Source organism: Brachyistius frenatus, unplaced genomic scaffold, assembly GCF_029030835.1.
Source record: "Brachyistius frenatus isolate BFR_SWC_R1_liver_20210118 unplaced genomic scaffold, ASM2903083v1 Contig_140, whole genome shotgun sequence".
Classification (NCBI taxonomy): Eukaryota; Metazoa; Chordata; class Actinopteri; family Embiotocidae; genus Brachyistius; species Brachyistius frenatus.
This window is the reverse complement of record NW_027210739.1, coordinates 664505-682820: the sequence shown is the minus strand read 5'-3', so window position 1 is coordinate 682820 and position 18316 is coordinate 664505. Positions and strand designations below refer to the sequence as shown.

General features: G+C 42.7%; 1 protein-coding gene and 1 long non-coding RNA gene across 6 annotated transcripts in view; both read right to left on the bottom strand.

Annotated features, from left to right (window-relative positions):
- Positions 1 to 305: 305 nt before the first annotated feature.
- Positions 306 to 17192, bottom strand: golga2 (golgin A2). 5 transcript variants are annotated; one of them, XM_069715274.1, is made up of 28 exons: positions 17111 to 17192; positions 15232 to 15387; positions 13957 to 14025; positions 12949 to 13101; positions 12594 to 12640; positions 12231 to 12294; positions 11508 to 11567; positions 10508 to 10588; positions 10018 to 10056; positions 9824 to 9886; positions 9434 to 9527; positions 9178 to 9284; positions 9025 to 9083; positions 8747 to 8888; positions 8420 to 8509; positions 7942 to 8049; positions 7749 to 7836; positions 7406 to 7548; positions 7024 to 7242; positions 6605 to 6718; positions 6193 to 6417; positions 5829 to 5928; positions 5262 to 5353; positions 4956 to 5178; positions 4605 to 4766; positions 4383 to 4489; positions 4091 to 4283; positions 306 to 3796 (listed from the first exon to the last, which is right to left on the bottom strand). In XM_069715274.1, the coding sequence occupies exons 1-28, from the start codon at positions 17156 to 17158 to the stop codon at positions 3528 to 3530; spliced, it is 3315 nt and encodes a 1104-aa protein (XP_069571375.1). In that variant the 5' UTR covers positions 17159 to 17192; the 3' UTR covers positions 306 to 3527. The 5 variants fall into 5 exon arrangements, with proteins under 5 accessions (XP_069571375.1, XP_069571377.1, XP_069571378.1 ...); XM_069715276.1 differs by lacking the exon at positions 10508 to 10588; XM_069715277.1 differs by lacking the exon at positions 12949 to 13101.
- LOC138630755 (uncharacterized) overlaps positions 306 to 18316 on the bottom strand; it is a 103796-nt gene continuing 85785 nt past the window's right edge. The window contains exon 2 of the long non-coding RNA XR_011311664.1: positions 306 to 3511. This is a non-coding gene — a long non-coding RNA (uncharacterized lncRNA). The remainder of the gene's footprint in view (positions 3512 to 18316) is intronic.

Here is an 18316-nt window from a genome sequence, read left to right as displayed (position 1 = left end):
ATGTCACCTTATAAAAAGCAACATTAAACTCAAATACGCAGAAGAAAAATCTATTTTCTTTTGGTCAGTAGAAAGAAATCCTGCTACTTATAGCGATCACTTCCTGTCTGCACCATCAAGTAGTGTTCAATAAATGATGCAAGTGTTCTCAAACAATTCCATTTAGCTGATCAGCTGATTAACCGGTATCAGAACGAAATCTGTAGCTTAGCAGTAAACAAAATAAACGATGGATGAATTCCAGTGTATATTCTTACGTATGTCTTTGAGGTATCAAACATTATAAAGAAAATCCAGATGTACTGTTTAAGTTGCTCAATCAGTTTTATTCAGGAGAAGGAGAGAAAATATTACTCGGGGGGAGGAGGGGGGAAATTCAGAAAGCTTCTGTCAGAAGCAGCACTCAGACAAAACCAGTTCTCTCAGGTATCCTTCGTTTCCATCCTACAGTCACTTCTAATTTACATTAAACTGATTAGTGGAGATGCTAACTTTCCCAAATAAATAGAATATTTTCTCTCTCTTTTAATTTTTTTTTTTTTTTTTTTTAAAGTCAATCTTTGTATTAAATCGCAGCCAGTAACCGCCAACATCCCAACAGACAGACACACAATCTACACTGCCAGGAAACAAGGCAGAGCAGCGTTCCCGCCCCACACCAGGCATAATGAATATACAATATGTTACACAGTTACAATATGTACACCACCTCTTTTACAGTAGAGACGATAAATGCTTTTTTTTTTTTTTTTTTTTAATCCTTTTGCCATTTGCTTCACTCACATATTTAACAGGGAATTAGAAAGCGTGGGAAATCATTTCATCCACATGGTGTCATTTGTTATCCTACGAGCCCCCGAAAACAACACTAATAAGGTTTTTAAGTATGTTTACCTCTTGGTCTGACCACAAAAAAAAAAAAAAATGAAAAAAAACTAAATAAAATCTGTAGCATGTTCAAAAGAAACCAAAACGAGCCAGAATGCTAAGAAGTGAGGAATTTAAAAACTGAGAATGATTTCAATGAAAAACCACCCGCTCCTACCAAAGTGCAGTTTAGAGTAGCTGCTGTCTACACAATACCAACTACACCTGGCAACTGCATACTTTATATTTTTATTACATTTTCCTATGTATAATAAGCTTAAAATAGCAAAACTCTGCACAACTGCTTTCTGTCCCGTTATTTTTAGTGATCAATATCGAGTGTGCAATTTAAGAATTCAACACATTTGTCCGCTTAGTTGAAATAAGCACAACAGAGAAGATCTCAGAATTCAGAGATCCAAACAAGAGGGCAAAAAAATTCCTGCAAACGTTGTCCGTTTTTTTTGTTGTTTGTTTGTTTTTTTTTGGTATATGACCTTTGCAGTGAGAATCTCGAGTTAAAATCAAGGATTCTCCAAAGATTTGATCTGAAATGGAAAAACAACGGAAGTCTCTGTTATTAGTTGTAAAGGGAAATAATTCTCCACTGAATCAATCAATCAATCAATCAATCCTCAAAGTTATATTTGTGAACACGAGCATCTCTCGAAACCTGATGTTTCAGTTTAAAGAAAAAGTATGATGACGGGATTTCATCATTTTAATGCCAAAAGGAGATTTACTCAAGTGTTACAACCCAAAACAACAATAACAGAATATGAAGTCGATAAATGTGAATAGTTATTTTTTTCAGAGCGTTGTTCATTTTCTCGAAAATCTCTGATTGGTCCCTCGTCTTTGGAAATAATTCATAACGCCTTTCTGAAGGGAGCGGTCTGATTGAATTTCCTCCTTTATTAATATTTACACACCTCCTTCACAAACACACACACCAACACACTCACTTAAATTCAGTGGAATCCTCAGCGTTACGCGCTTGGCTTCATAGGATCTCCCCCCGTCCCCCTTTCCTCCCTCCCCACTCTCCAAAGAAGCCGAGAGGCTCTGTGGTAGAAACATGACTGTCCGACCAGCCCGAGAGGACTAAAGGAGAAGCTTTGTACAGTTTTAGTGCAATCATACTTCTATAATCTGGCAGACCTCGACGACAAAAAAAAAAAAAAAAAAAAAAAGTACAACAGATGCATGAAGAGGAAACAGTTCGGATCGAAGCACACAAACACGTACTCCCGCAGTCCAGTTGTTAAGAGATGTGCATTCATTCACCTTTTGATATGTAGAACTACAATAGATGTAACAGAAAAACAACAGGCTCTTGCTAATAGTGTCAGTTTGTTTAGAAACTTAAAAAAAACAAAAACAAAACAAAACATGGAAGCAAAGATCAGTTCTGGATGAGAAGCTTCACTGATGAATGTGGACCGAGATCAGAGCGATCCATTACCAGAATATCTGAGAAAACAAAGATGATTCAAGACTGCAGATATACAGACCGAATTACCTGCAACTTTTCTAAAAGAAAAAAAAAAAAAAAAAAAGTACCCTAATATGGATCACCCTCAAAGATGAACAATAATGTGGAGAAGAGCCGACGCACAGCAGCACAAACTCTGAACGTTTATCCGATTCCCGTAATGCCTTCAAAACTTTGACTTAACATGTCACTTCTGAAACTTCATCTTTAAAACGACATCGACACCCCGAATCCATCTGATCGACCAGCTGTTCATCTCGACAACATCACGACACGAGAACATCAGACAACTATCGACATTTCGTGAACGTGCGACAAGACAAAGAACAATGACGGTGGTTTTTTTAGGATCAGCACCAATCGGTGAACATCTGCCGCCGTCGTTCTGAACTTCATCGTGCAACTTCGCCAGCTCTCGACTTCAAAACAGAAGAGCAGCTACAGTTTTAAAAGAGCGTTGATGTGCACCGAGTTCCTTGATTGACTTAACTTCACCTTCTATCTCGGTCTGCGTTCATTAGTCGGACCGTCCGACCCGATGTCTCCTTCCTGTGTCCTTCTCCTCACATCACACACAAACAGGTGAATATTCGGGTTATTACATTCAAACGTGATGCTCTTTTTTATTTTTGGCATGTGTACAGTGGATTAAAATGAGATTTAGCACTTGAATAAAGTTGAACGCGAACTGGCTGCTAATTTCCGATTTTTATTTATTTTTTATTTTTTTAAAGTACTGTATCAGCGAGGAGGCAGAATATATATACGACCCCTTTATTGCACATACGGGTGAGGTGGGTGACGAGAAGAACTGCAGTGAGGAGAGTCATCGAATTGCATTTAGGAACACTGATTATCTCCTCTGGGAGAAGCATCATGGACAAATAGAAAATCCTCTTTCTTTTGAACCACACACATTAGTGCCAAGAGGGGGCGTTTAAATGTAACTGGGTCAAAGACATTCCCACATCGGCCACCAGTTATTCTTTTTAAGGTGTCAACTTCCTCAACAAGTGTTTGTGAATATGATCAATAACCTACAAATGTGTTAAACTGGGAGGAGTTAATATTCCCCACACTTCAAGACACGTCCGACATCTTTCGCACACACAGTCACACATACACACACACACAGACACACACACACACCTCTGACAGCCACACCTCACACCACCAGGATCTTGACTTCGTCCTGTTCGTCGGGCCGGTAGAAGAAGGGGATGCAGGGGTTCTCCCCGAGGAAGGGGGCCGATCTCAGAGCTCCATGCGGGTTCTGGATCTCCTGCAGCAGCTGCATGATCTGCTGCGCCGTGCCGTCCTCTTCGGGCGTCAGCGGCTTGGAGTCCGTCTGAACAGAACCGGTCGATAGCGCCTGGGACGAGGCCTCTTCCGGACCCGGCCTGGGCTCCGACAGAGGGATGACCTCCATGACTTCTGCAGCGCAGAAAGAGAAGATGCTTTACAGAAGAAAGTCCCCGTTTATTTCTATTTTAACTCAAAGAGCCAAGTTGAAAATCCCATTTATGGGCTAAAGATGCAAAACACCACATCATGTCACAGCCCTGGTTTCACGCTGGTATTCATCCTTAAACCTCGTCTTTGTGTGCGAGTGTGAAACTCTGCACGTGTTTCCAGACACAGATAAACTGAACCAGGATGCGGCAGCTCACACATTCAATCCTCTGACCACAGCGTACGTTTAAAAAACTAAAATCTGCTTGTTCTCACCTGCTCCACTGGCAGCATTAAACTCGGTGTGCACGTGTCCTCGGTGCTCCGGGTGAAGGTGATCCTCTCCAACAGGAAGCAGGTCGGGGTTTACGGTGGCCATGCTGGCTACAGCTCCGGTGTAGCGGTTGTACCAGTCGTTCCTGTCGGCCACCAGCCTCATGACGAGATCCTGCAGCTCTGCCAGCTTTGCCTGATGAGACACACGATGGCGGTCAGGAACAATGTTCGTATTGTGTTGCGTTATGTAGTGCAGACGCTCCCTCTTCATTACAAGGCGTCTACGCAGTACCTTCATCTCCTCCTTGTCCTGGGCCAGCATGCTGATGTATTGCTCCTTCTCTTGGTGCTTCTGCTTCATGATAGCCCGCTGATTCTGGTACAGGGCGATGTACTCCCCTGGAGTCACACACACAACAAGATAACCCAGATGAAAATAGTAATGAAGGATTCAATCAAAAGTCATAGGGCTGACATTGAGAACAGTAAACATTGTGTAATCGTTCAGCCTCACCGATAGTGTCGGTCTCTCCGGACAGCTGGATGCAGCGGTGCTCCAGCTCCTCCACCCGTTCCTTCAGGTCGGCTTTTTCTTGCATGAGGGAGGTGAAGCGATGTTGAAGTTTCTCCATCGCAACTTGCACAACCTGATGAACTTCGAATGGCACTCCTCCTCCTGCTCAATAGAAACGTTTACATAATGCATACACCATAATCTTAATAATCTGAAATGGAAACAGGTACTCGGTCACACACACACACACACACACACACACACACACACACACACACACACACACACACACACACACACACACTTATCACTCTCCAGAGAAGTGTGGTCTCGGCTTTTTTCTTTTCTAACCTGAATGCGCATGACTGTGTTCACAGTGCCCGTGTTGGCTGTGCTCGTGCTCGTGCTCGTGCTCCTGATCAGGTTTGTAGCTGTGCTGTTGCCGCTCCAGACTGAAGGCCATGGCGGCCTGGTGCTGGGTGGCCGTGTGGAGCCGGTGCTCCTCTTCCAGTTGCCGTTGGACCTCGTCCCGCTCCGCTTCCAGCTGAGCCAAAGCTCCTCGGATGAAATCCTCCTGCGGCGGGACAGGAAGTGGAAATGAGGACGGTGAAAGGGAGCAAAGGAACGTGGCCAAATCACATTCATCACCCGTCTTACAATCTCTTTCTGGCTCTCAAAGTCCTCGGGGATAACTATGGAGGTGGACTTCTTCGGGGTCTCTTCCAGGGACTGGCTTTCCACTCCGTCTCCTAGGTGACAGGAAAGAGGAAAACTTTTTTTTTTTACAGTTTCTGAAGAGAATGACAATCCTAAATCGCCCATCTGTGGTTACACTGCTGCAGCTCTTACTCTCACATGTAACTGGGGCACAACAGTATGTCCACATCTGGATGCTTGAAACTGCTCTTACTTTGTTTGCCTTTAGGTGGCACAGATTAGACAAACTGCTGGTGCTGCAGCTCCATTATTGGAAGGTGTCAGGTGCTTCGCATCCATGACACCGTGCCATTGGTTCTTCTTCACTGCAGTTTTCAGTTTCTAAACCTTTGTTTCATCCCATTCAAAAGAAACGATATAAAACGAGAAAGCCGTTATGCTGTTTTTCACAACCGCAATAAACTGCTTTCCCGTGAAGGCAACTTGAATCTACTTTGGAAATAGATGTTAAGAAGGAGGAAGGTACACGAACACATATACAAACATACCAGCAGAGAGAAAACGTACCCTGATCTCTGGACGATGTGATGAGAGCCGAGCTGTTGAGCAGCTCCTTTACTTCAGCCTTCAGGTGCTCATTGTCGCTCACTAAATGTTCCAAACGCTCCTGGATGAGGAGGCGAGCAGCCGTTCAGAACGACGACGGGAGAACACGTGTTTGTCAGGGAGAGAAAAAGAAAAGAGACAGAAAAAGTAAGGGTTTCAAAATTAAGCTAATTTTGCTCTTGCGGCAAAATACCAACGGCGGTGTTGACTATCAATATGCTGCACTTACAGTAGGATTTTGTGAAACACACACACACACACACACACACACACACACACACACACACACACACACACACACACACACACACACACACACACACACCTGAGCTTGTTTAAGCTGACTGTAACTGCTCTCCAGCTGCACCCGGCCGTGACTTTCATCGTGCTGCAGCCGGGCCACGAGCTGGTTCTGCTGCAGATACTGATGGTGGAGCTGTTCCCTCTCGGAGACCAAAGCCTGGTAGCTGGCGCAGTACTGTTGCAGGTGGGACACTACCTGGTCCCTTTGCTCCATCAGACCCTGCGTCTGCAAATTCTTCATCTCCAGCTGGGAACGAGAACATGAAACCGAAAGGAAGCAGATGTGAATTTCTGGATTCTGTTATTATCCGATATTGCGGTAATACGTCTATGACACAAACACCAAGTATATACATGTATATATAAAAAAAAAACTAGATGGACAGTGAAGACCTACAACTGGGTTTGTGTAGGAGTGGTGTGTATGACCTGACCTGCTCTCTCATGTAGTGCAGCTGCTGTTGCAGTTCTCCCATTTGGCGAGCCAGCTCCTTCTTCACATGTTGCTCTGACTGGATGGCGGTGGTCAGCTCCATGTTCTCATTAGTCTGTCACAACGAAGGGCAAACGGGAATGTTGGCTTAAAGACGGCAGTCTTCAGTGGTAATACAGAGGTAGGCGCTTTACTAACTACTAATTTATGAATACTCATCCTATAAACACAAACATGATAAAGACACAGGAAGATGAATTCAGACCCAAAACTAGTGAAAATAATGAAGCAGGACGCATAAAGATGAACAGCTTGAGAATATGGACAGAAACAGTGAAATACATAAATAATAGAGGAAGCACACAACAGAAAATGTGTCATCCGGAAAGGAAAGATGAACGGTACGATTTTCAGCCTCACCAGTTTGACGAAACCGTTCTGCAGCTCAGCCAGCTGGTCCTTCAGCGCTCGGTTCTGGGTGAGAGCGCGGCTAATCGTCGCCTTGTCCGACTGAACATCCTCCAACATGCGCCGGCGGTCGTCCGCCTCCTCGGCTCGGCTCGCCACCTGCCGCTCAAACTCCCCGAGACGCGACTCCTGCTCCGCACACATGCGGCTCAGCTGCTCGTTATCTCGCAGCTGGAGGAAATATCATCACGGACGGTTAAACCAAACTTTAAGCCACAGTGATACAAACAAAATGTCCATGATGTCTGAAACATTCAGTAGAGAGAAAAAAAAAAAGCTCCAATGGTGCACATTCAATTTCTTAATATATGAAAACATGGGAAGAAAACAATACCTGCGCCTGAAACTGTGCAACAACGGCGTCTTTCTCCTGCTGTAAAGTGTTGAGGGCCTCATGTAGAGCCACCTCCCTCTCTGATGGCCCCGAGGACTGAGGCTCTGCATCATCCTGAGCTTCCCTCTCCTGGGACTTTAATGCTGGAGAACAAGAAGAAGGAGGACAATTTGCGAGTTTAATCATTTTATCATTTTACAACAGAAAAATACACCAGATTAGAGGATGTTTCACCGGCATGCGGCACAGAGAACATATATGGAGGACAACGTTTGTAAACTGCGACAGGAATACCTGTCAGGAAAACAGAAAAGCACCAGAGGAGGGCTGAGTTCTCGCTCACCTATGGCGTCTTTTAGCTCTTCGATACCGACTTCCAGTTCCTCGACTCGTTTGATGTTTCGGTCTCTCTCCTCTGCCACCAAAGACACCTTCATAGAAACAGAAATTGACACCCATCGAACGGACAATCAAAATAAGAAACAACCAATTCATAACTTATATCACTATATTTTAAAAGCTGATGCTACTGTAACCTGTATTAGCAGCTGTTCTGTTTTGTCCTTCCATACACGGCCCTCCTCCTGGATCTGATCTACATAACAGTTCCTCTCCGTCTTCAGCTGGTTGACAGAATCCATCAGCTGCAACAGCACAAATGTGGAGGGGAAACTGGTGTTAATCAAACAGACATCCATTTTATAGTAGTCTGTGTGGTCAATTATGTCCTTAATGAATTAATTAATCAAATATGGAATAGAAAAGGTAGGAGGGGTAGATGACATCCCGTAGGTCATGGGAAATGAAATAATGCAAATATGATGATAATGGAATCGTTGCAGTAATATCTGTGGGCAGCTAATCTATCTTAAGCTGCTTTTAATCAATTTAACCATGAGCTTGACAATAAATACGACAGTAACACTGTGCACCAGCTCAAAAGTTTTGAAATTAATATCCGCACAGACGTGAAAACACACGCATTTAATGTTAAACAGAAAGGTCCCAGCTCACCTGGTGGCTGTGAGCCTCCAGCTGCTGCTTCTCCGCCAGCAGTAAATGGACCTGCTGGTTGGCAGTGATGGGATCTGACTGACTGGAGCACTGGAGAGAAATCAGAGGGACCAAAAAGTTGGGAGTGAAATGCAGATAATGCACAAAGAAAATGACATCTGTCGGCAAAGACACATTTATGGCTCGAGGTTAAAACCATTCCAAAAATCGGTGCTTTTGTACGAAGACAGGCTTGTTCAGTTCAACCACTTCCAGTTATCGGTAGGACACAGATGAGTTTAAATGTATGTGAATGGTGAAAATGTTTGGCTGCAATTTTGAACACACCTGTTGTAACATGAGGTCAGCCATCTCCAGCCTCTTGCGAAGTTCGGCCACCTCCAGCCTCATTGCACCGTTGTCCTGCATGCTCATTTTCAACTGCTCCGACAGCTCCGAGCTCTGCTGCTTCGACTCCTCGCTCAAGTTGCTGCGAACGCACACGAGCAGAGATCGTTTCTAACCGTCTGTTGCATCGAATACAACCAGATGGAATTGAAATAATCAATTTAACTTCAAAGCAATTCTCAGCATGTCCTTGTGTAGGTTACAGAAAAGTGACGTACTTTAGTCTGTACACCTCTAGTCTCAGACCGTCTCTCTCCTTTTCAAGATCTTTGTTGTGCTGGAGACCAAAAAAATGAAAAGTTTCAGTGAATAATAAGTGCGTCTCATACTACGTTACACTGATTGTGTGAGATTACTACGAGGTGTGTTACCTTATCAAACTGTTTCTGTTGTGTGGAGACAGACGACAGCGTCCTCTCCAGCTCGGACACTCTCTGCTTTGTTGCCTGCAGACGGTTATTGAGCTCATCTGCATCAGCTACACACACACACACACACACACACACACACACACACACACACACACACACACACACACACACACACACACACACACACACACACAGTTAAACAACTGCTGTAGGTGTTAAGATCCTGCCAAGTTCATTATTAACCACGCAGACACACCTGTTTTCTGCCGGGCAGCATGCTGTGTGTATTGTAGTGCTGTTTGCAGCTCTGATTTCTCAGATACCAGAATACCGATGGTCTGAATATGAACCTTTGGAGAGGACAGATGAACAGAGGGCACAGTTAACTTCAGGAGACGGGACAATGTCTCTCATTAAATCACAACGCACACCAAATACAACTCTGTGTAGAATATTTACACAGACAGAGTTAATTAGGAGTACATTTCTATCCATTTGATATGAGAGTGACAACATACACAGGTACATTACATTGGAGTACAATGAGGCTTTTTACTAGTTTTTCCTGTTAAGACATTGCTTCAGAAATGTTAAAAATGCACCATCAGACAAATTCAATTGATGAGTTTCGGGTAAGAGAATTTACCTGTAATTGCTCCCGCATGGCTCCCTGCTCTTTTGAAAATCTCTGTTCGAATTCTTTTCGCTCCTGAAGGAAGAAAAACACAAAAGTTTATTTGATGACCACAAGGGAAGTGAAGCTCCAGCAGACCATAACAAAAGCTGAGACGGATATGAACAGAGAGAGAGAGAGAGAGAGAGAGAGAGAGAACTGAATACCTTTTGAAGCTGATCTGTGAGCTCCTGAGATTGTTGTGCCTGCCAGACCAACAGGACATACATGTTTAGAAAAGAATCATCATCATCATCATCATCCATCATCCCAGCACTGTTACACAATTTTACTCTTCTGGCAAAGACCTCATCTGCATGCCAGACGGGACACTGAAGTAATAAACCTGCTCTGGTATGTTATTTTAAGGCCGAATAATCAGGCATCTACAATCAGGACACGACTGGCCAAAATGTGCACCTTCCAGCTGCTGTGGTTAGACTGCAAATGGATGTCAGTCGCCTTATATAAAGACATAAATAAATAAATAACAAGAAAAACACGCATGACTTCTCCTGGTTATGATTACTCAGGACGACATGCAGAATGCATTAGGATACATGCAGCGAGTGATGTGACTAATTGTAAGGAGGGAGGAGGGGGGGAGGGGTTTACACAAAGGTGCACACACAAATATGCATGCACACAGCTTCTTACCAGCTGGTCTAGCTTGGTATTGAGCTGAGAGTTTGTTAGGTTGCTGGATTCCAGGGCGGCTGCCAGCTCCTGGTTCCGACTCTATTACGTGCACACATGCATCCGGGACAGGAGGAAAAAAAAAAAAAAAAGAAAAGAAAAGAAAAGAAGAGAGGGATAAAGTGCGGTGGCAAAAAGTCATGGGAGGAGGAGAAAAATTCAAACGTGAATTATTAACATGGAGGTAAACAATAGTACAATTTCAAGTGGCGCAAAATGCGCTTTCAATGATGAGCAGTGAGGCAAAAAAATTAAAATCCACGATGACTGTTAAACTGATAAATGGAGCGAGTTGAGAAGTAGTGGAGCCTAAATAACAACCTATTTAAGTACATTAGCATGATGTCCACTGGAGCTAGCTGACCTCGTTCATCATGTGAAGTCCCTAAAAGCTTCCAAGCGCCATTTAATGGGACAAATTAAGAGTCATCCTGCAGTATGGTAATTAAGATTATATTACATAATGCCAAGGGCCACACCGGAGATTTCTGGGTAGCAGTATTTTCATATAACCGACACCACATAAACCACTTACAGCAGTTACATAAAGACACAAAACATTTCAGTGTACCGTCATTATTCTCGGAAATTCCATTTGCTCCACTCCATCTATTTGCAAGGATTTCATGTTTTTGTTATATTTAACTTTTCTTGAGCGTCTGATCTTCCATAGTTTCCACAGACTCACTCAGCAGTGTGCATGTGATGTACTTTGTGTGATTAAATTACACAAACACAGAAAGGTCACCCTCATGCTCAGAGTCACGGTGAGTCTTTGGTAGATTACACTGGTGATTCTGAAATTGGCAAAGCAACACTGACTGTTTCAGATCGCTAAACTAGCAGGCAGGAATACGATCCTAGCGCCAGAAGAAATTCATTATGGGCACAATATGCAGATACTGAATGACCAAGTCACAGGAAATATTACTTTACAAAAACGGTTAGATTTTAATCTTACCTCCAGTTCTCTGTCGCTGACAGGAGGTGGACTATCTCCATTCACGTACGCAGCAGACGACTGGAATGACACAACAACGCCCACATTAAAGCGCTTCTTAAACAGAACCTTTATAACAACCGTTTCTATAGACATTCAAAAGGGACGTTATGAACGTGCTTGAATGAAATATGTTGCAACAAGCTTAAAGCTGAATTATAGTAGATGCAGATGGGCAATTTGATTAGTCATCCACAGTACCTTCGAAATGATGATAACTTAAAAAAGAAGAATATCAAAGTGTGTCTCAGAAGCGACACAAAAAGCACACGTGTTTGCTGCTGACTGTGCAAAACCAAACCAAATTCAGAGAAGATGTATATCAAGCCAAAGCAGCTTGATAGCACCAGGAGATGCTGTCGGTGTGCTTCAGGCTACTGGGAATGACTCGCAAAACTGAAAATCCTTCCAGTGCATTCCTGCCAAGAATAGATGCAACGCAACCTGGTTAAAACATTAGTGGTGGTGTGTTGCTGTTAAAAGCCAAACACTGTGTGATAAATAAGAGAGAGAGAGAGAGAGAGTGTGTGTGTGTGTGTGTGTGTGTGTGTGTGTGTGTGTGTGTGTGTGTGTGTGTGTGTGTGTGTGTGTGTGTGTGTGTGTGTGTGTGTGTGTGTGTGTGTGTGTGTGTGTGTGTGTGTGTGTGTGTGTGTTGGGATGACATTGATGACTGTGACATTGTACCTTAGAGACCAGGCCGTTCAGTTGCTCTGAGAGCTGTCGCAGGCTCTCTGTGGAAGACAGCGGTCTGCAGGACAACATGGAAGCACACAAAAGCACTCAGTCACCTCCATGAACCACTTCAGACTGAAACGATGAGGCGTCAGTAGGACTGCTCAGTACACCGACTTAAATCAGAAATGCAGGCATGTGATGGTCGGCTCCATGAAAGCCTCCAAATTTTAAACGCGCAGTAGTTAACAGCAAAAAAGTAACAACATAGCAGCACAAAACTTTGGCACACATATGGTGCAGTTCACAGGCATCTCTGTAGCATGACTACATTAAAAAGGTAAAAGTGCATAAATAAGGAATCAGAGAACTCGCCTATTTTCCTCCGTTGAACTCTCGTTGCCATTAGTATCAGTGTAGTCCTGCAGAAAGACAGTGAGCGACAGAGATAAAGAAAAGGAAGACGGTAAGCACATTTGATAAAAGGTCAGTTCTACGATAACAGAAAAACTAAAACAAAATCAACACAAGGGCTGCGCTGAATCAGCTGTTTTCATCACACGCATATTTCAGTAAAAATGCATCACAAGACATTGGATTTCAAAAGAGTTGTAACATTAAGGCTTATAGAGATGATGCAATGTCATAGCCAGGCAGGCGTAACGATGACAAGATATGCTTTGAGGTGGAGGAGGAGAGAGAAGGAGGACAGGAAGGGAGAGACACACACCTGCGGGTCAGCGCTGTGACCGACAGACTCAGGGTTAGTAGAAGTGTTAGGACTAGCGGGGTTAGACACAGGTGAGCCGCGGCCACGCTCGCTGCCGGGCTCCTCCAGCAGCTGGGGAGTCGAAGAACCCACGACCTCCACGTCAGAGAAGGTCTGAGGTGACACACACACAAAAATGCACACACTTGTTTAACATTCAGACAAAGAGCAGTTTCAACGACAGAGCGACGTGCACGAAAATAATGTGACTACTGTAAAGATGTGGATTAAGGGGATCAGTTAACTCTGTAATTTATATGTCTAGATGATTGCATGACGAGTCTGCAGGCTAAAAAGACATAGGAAATAAGAATATAATTAATTAATTGTTAATTCATTCATTCATTCATTGTTTTGGTGCTGCTACCTGCGGTGCTCTCTCTGAAACTTCTGCACAATGAAAGCACAAAAAGACTAAAAACCATCTTTGTAAATTCCAGCTGTGCTTTTTAATGACCGAGAAAATAACCTTTCTTGGTTATGAATGAATTAATGCGAGCGAAACATTTGTAATGAGCTGTAGTATCAAAATAACACATTCCCAAGTGCATTTAACGGAAGCACTGAAGAAAACAACAAACAGAAAACAAGTGAAACTATACTCCACTTTCTTGTTTTTCCAGATGCCTACGTACATGGCGCTCCTAGTTACAGACACTAAAACCATGCAATTTAAGACTTACGGCGCCGACTGTTCAAACGCTGAACAAAGTCAGATGAAAAACTTTAAGATCATCAATAACACTTAGAATTTCAAAAGCACAGCAACAAGGCAATCGTTTGCTCTCAAATTGTTCCCATACCTCCTGGTCTACCTGACAGAGAGAAAAGAAAATGCACTTCATGTGGGAGGGAGGTAAGATTATTAAAAAACCCAATAAAATAATCTATTTACAGCAGACAGATGCAGAGAAAGAAAAGCAGGCAGGTAAAAAAGGAAAGAAAGGAAAGAGAAAGACAGAGGCTCACCTGACAGTTGGCATAAGAGGGGAGGACTACTCCATTGCTTTGACTAAGTACTTTCAGAATACTGTCAAACTACAGGAAAGAGAAACAAAGATGGAGAAAGAGACGTGAAAAGGGTAAAGAACAATTAGAAAAGTGGTAGCGAGGTAAACAAACAGGCAGAGAGAAGCAGCGGCTATAGAGGAGGTCTAGAAGTGACAGGAGAGTTTTTATTCCACTAATAATCACAATAACCAGATATTAAAGTGTAAAAAAAAAAAAAAAAGTGTAAATTTTTTCTAATATTGCAGAAGTAAAATGTCATAGACTACAATAAACTATGATACCGAAGTTTAAATGTCATTTGATTTAAAAAAAAAAAAAAAAAAAAAAAATAGTGATGGAGAGTAAAAGAGTGACACACAAAGAAAGGGAGAGATAAAAGGTGTGCATGTGGGCAATCAAGAGAGAGAGGTATATGGACTGAGAGGTGCTAGTGAGACTTCTGTCAAGCATGTGGTTGTATTAATGGCTAAATTCTAATTTTAAAATAAAACAAGTGAGCATTGATTCACAGCTTCTGTGATTTGGATTATTGTTATAATTAATCCCATATAAACATTGTTGTTTTGATAAGAGATCAGTGCCTGAACCTCTGTTGACAATCTGTCTCTAAAAATCACAGCTGAAACCTTCAGGTGAAAGAAACAGACATTCAAAAAAAAGAAAAAAGAATCGACTACATATTCAGACAGATTTGAACTAATACTTTTCATTGCGAGGCCACTATTGGGATAAAAGTACGTCACGTGTCCAACATCCTTCTCCTGTTCAGATAAACATGACTGTCACGCTGTCAACTGGCCAGCAAACTGGTGTAACTACGACCGTGTTGTTGACACAGTGTGTTTGATCGCGAGGAGGGGAGCGTTTGCCGGCCTCATGGTAAATCAGCAATACAATTTCACAACCGGCAAAATAATGCTTGCACAGCAACCCGTAAGAAATGAGAAAACCTGGAGAAAACGAACCATGAAGGACTATTTATGAGAACATGGGTGTCTTTCATCACTTATATTATATTTGCTACCCTTCACAATGTTTATAAAGCAAACAATGACTTCTTTCTGCCTCTTCTGAACATCCGGCAGGACTTTAAAGGCCTTCTAATCTATCGAAAATACAAACAGAAATTTATTTTACATAGTCACACTGTATTTAAGTAATGAGACATAACCGAAGCACAGAAAGAGATTGTTGTTTGACCACATAAATGGGAAAGTCTTTGATTTGGCTCACATTATCTGGAGAGTTTCTGTCTGATGAAGGTGCATCAAGTTGGCTCAGTCCCTTCACCTTCCTCTTCTTCTTGGCTCCTCCACCTCCGCTTCCACCTCCGCCTCCCTTTTCTCCTCCTACACTAGTAGGGGAGCTCTTCTGCTGAAACTCTTTCAGCTGAGCAGCACATGACATGAGAGAAGGAAACAACAGATGTGTGAGGACTCGGGGATGGAGATGTTCTACCAGTCTGCTGTGGCCGGTGCACGAAACACCAACAGACTCAACAAACTGGTTATGAAGATCGGCTCCATGATCGGCTGCAAACTGGACAGTCTGGAAAAAGTTGTTGGAGAGGAGGACGCTGAACAAACTGTTGTCCATATTGGATAATCTGTACCGCCCTTCTCCACCACCTACTGCAGGCACAGTGGAGCACTTCCTCCAAAAGACTCATCCAGCTGCTGTCACAAGGACCGATACGGGAGATCATTCCCGATACGGGAGATCAATTCCCGATACAGGAGATCATTCCCCATACAGGAGATCATTCCCCGATACGGGAGATCATTCCTCGATACGGGAGGTCATTCCCGATACGGGAGATCATTCCCGATACGGGAGGTCATTCCCGATACAGGAGATCATTCCCGATACGGGAGATCAATTCCCGATACGGGAGGTCAATTCCCGATACAGGAGATCATTACTGCCCGCTGCAATCAGACTGTACAGTAACTCACCTCTGGCCAAATCTGTTTAGGTTTAATCTGTTCAATACTGTTCAATTAATTGAATAAAAGTAGATGTTGGGACTCCTCATAGATCCATCAGTGGGCCTCTAGGATCGTTATCATCTTTCAGACTACTAGAGACATAGTTCAGAGTAAATTATCTCCAACCACTGAGGTCTAACCGAATTAAGAGATGTGAAGTTGGCTTGAGATGAGCTCACATTTTCTGACAAAGCACACCAGCAGGCTAAAAGATGAAAAGATCCGGTTTCAAACGTAGGCTTGAGTAAATACCCCACAACGAACCAGTTAATCATGAGGAGCAAATGGAGAAAAGCATCTCCAAAAACACTGAGGTTGATGTCAAGTGTCACCACGACGATTGTTGGGCAGCAAGGAATGCTGACGAGTCATTTCCTGATGCAAACATGTCACCAGCTGATAAGGCCATGTTTCTGACCAGCCTCACAACACAAGCGAGTTAAAGCCAAACAGCAGGACTGGAGCTGGGGGGGGGGGGGGGGGGGGGGGGGGTGTCAGCTGTCAAAACAGTCCCCGTCATTATATCCAGCTAACTATGCTACAAGGCTAGCATGCTAGATTAGTGTTTGGTTTATTTTAACAGCCGCTGTTTGTTGGCTTTTATTTTAGGTTATTTAAGAAACCTACACGCAGGTTCTCGACACTCACCCGCGGCCAGCCACCCATCAGCTGGTCCGCCTGCTCGCTAACGTTAACTTGCCTGAGTTAGCACGTTAAGCTCTGCCATTAACTACATATTAATGTTCGCAAGAAAGACAAGCGGAGGGCAGGGAGAGAAAGTTCAGCTCGTCACTGACTAAGTACACGTAGTGGGATCCTTTAAATGCCTCTCCGAACTAAAAAAAATAAAATAAAAATAGTCTAAATAATCTAGGAAAGTTCATGCTATCAGTGGAGGCCCATGAAGAGGCATCGGTCTCTCCTGGGCCTTGAAGCCCAAGACAGGAGCGAGAGAGGCGGGCCAAGCGACCGCGCAGAGGTCGGACGACGTGTAATGACAACACCCCGGCTCGGTGAAGAAATTGATAACAAAACGACACCAAAAAAAACAGCCTTAACACAAAAATCTCAGACTACAGACGAGACTGGTACTTTCTATCACATTCAGTTGTAAAATACTTTACCTTTTTCTTAGCGGCAGCGAGTTTTATTTGCCTGCTCTGGTCGGCCATCCTGCTGCTGTGGTGGTCAACGGACCGAACCACGTCATCAACTCAGTGCCCGTCGCTGTCTCTGCCGGTAGGGGGCGAACATCTCAGGCAGGTGTCATGATCGTGACTATATAAAAGGAATAACCCCCCCCCCCCCCCCCACCCCCCACCCTAAAAATAAAAAAAATAATAATAATAATTAAACAAAATTCACTCTGTAACCTTGCAACCATTGCATTTACAAAGATGTGACCCTGAGAAGAACATACAAATAAAATAAGTCAAATTTAGTACCTACATAACAATGTCAGTTGCTTTTTCTAGAGGTTAAAAATTAAACTGTTCATAGCACAGTTAATGCTTTTAAGAGAAAGCTCAAAACATATCTCCTTACATAAGCCTTTAACTAGTTACTCTTGAAACTCTCTTGCACTTGCCTGCACTTGAACTGCCACGCCTTTAAAATGCAAATTGCTTATTTTATATTTTAACTCTATTTGTATTTAATTTGATTGGATTTTATCTGTTTTTATGCATTTTATCTGTTCTTATGCATCTCATTTTTTTTCTATATTTTTAAATGTTCCCTTATATCTGTTTTTATGTGAAACACTGCATGTAATTCTCTTGCTGTAGAACACTTTGAGCTGCATTTCTTGTATGAAAGGTGCTATACAAATAAAGTGTATTATTATTATTTACAACAATTTGCAAGTAGACTAAATAGAAGGAAATACAGATCTAGAAATCAACTATTTATATTTTCAGAACCACAGACATAACTTATAATAAGTGTCAAAAATTCCTTTATGAAAACCAGGGCTGTTATTTTTCTGAAAATAGGTAGTAACAACACATCTGTTCGGTGATATGTTCATACCTTATCATGTTGTGATATGAGACTATATCATTTTTCATTTTTTATCATTAGGCCTAAATCCACGTGTTATTTATCAAAAATCTCAGTGTAAATATTTTGTTAAAGCACCAATACTTATCCCTACAATATTGTTGCAATGTCAATATCAAGGTATTTGGTCCAAAATATCATGAAATTAGATTTTGTCAAATATGAAAGAATAATTTGTGCAAAACTCCTAATTTTTGTATTTATAATGCGTGAGAAGAAACATGATTACAACAAAGACAAGGCAAGGAATTCAAAACTGAGAGTGTTTT

Coding starts and splice junctions, on each gene's coding strand:
- golga2 (XM_069715274.1), bottom strand. CDS start 17,158: ATGGCCGACCAGAGCAGGCAAATAAAACTCGCTGCCGCTAAGAAAAAG. Junction 15,388..17,110: donor TCGCTGCCGCTAAGAAAAAG/GTAAAGTATTTT, acceptor TGTGCTGCTCAG/CTGAAAGAGTTTCAGCAGAA. Junction 10,057..10,507: donor ATACCAAGCTAGACCAGCTG/GTAAGAAGCTGT, acceptor TTGGTCTGGCAG/GCACAACAATCTCAGGAGCT.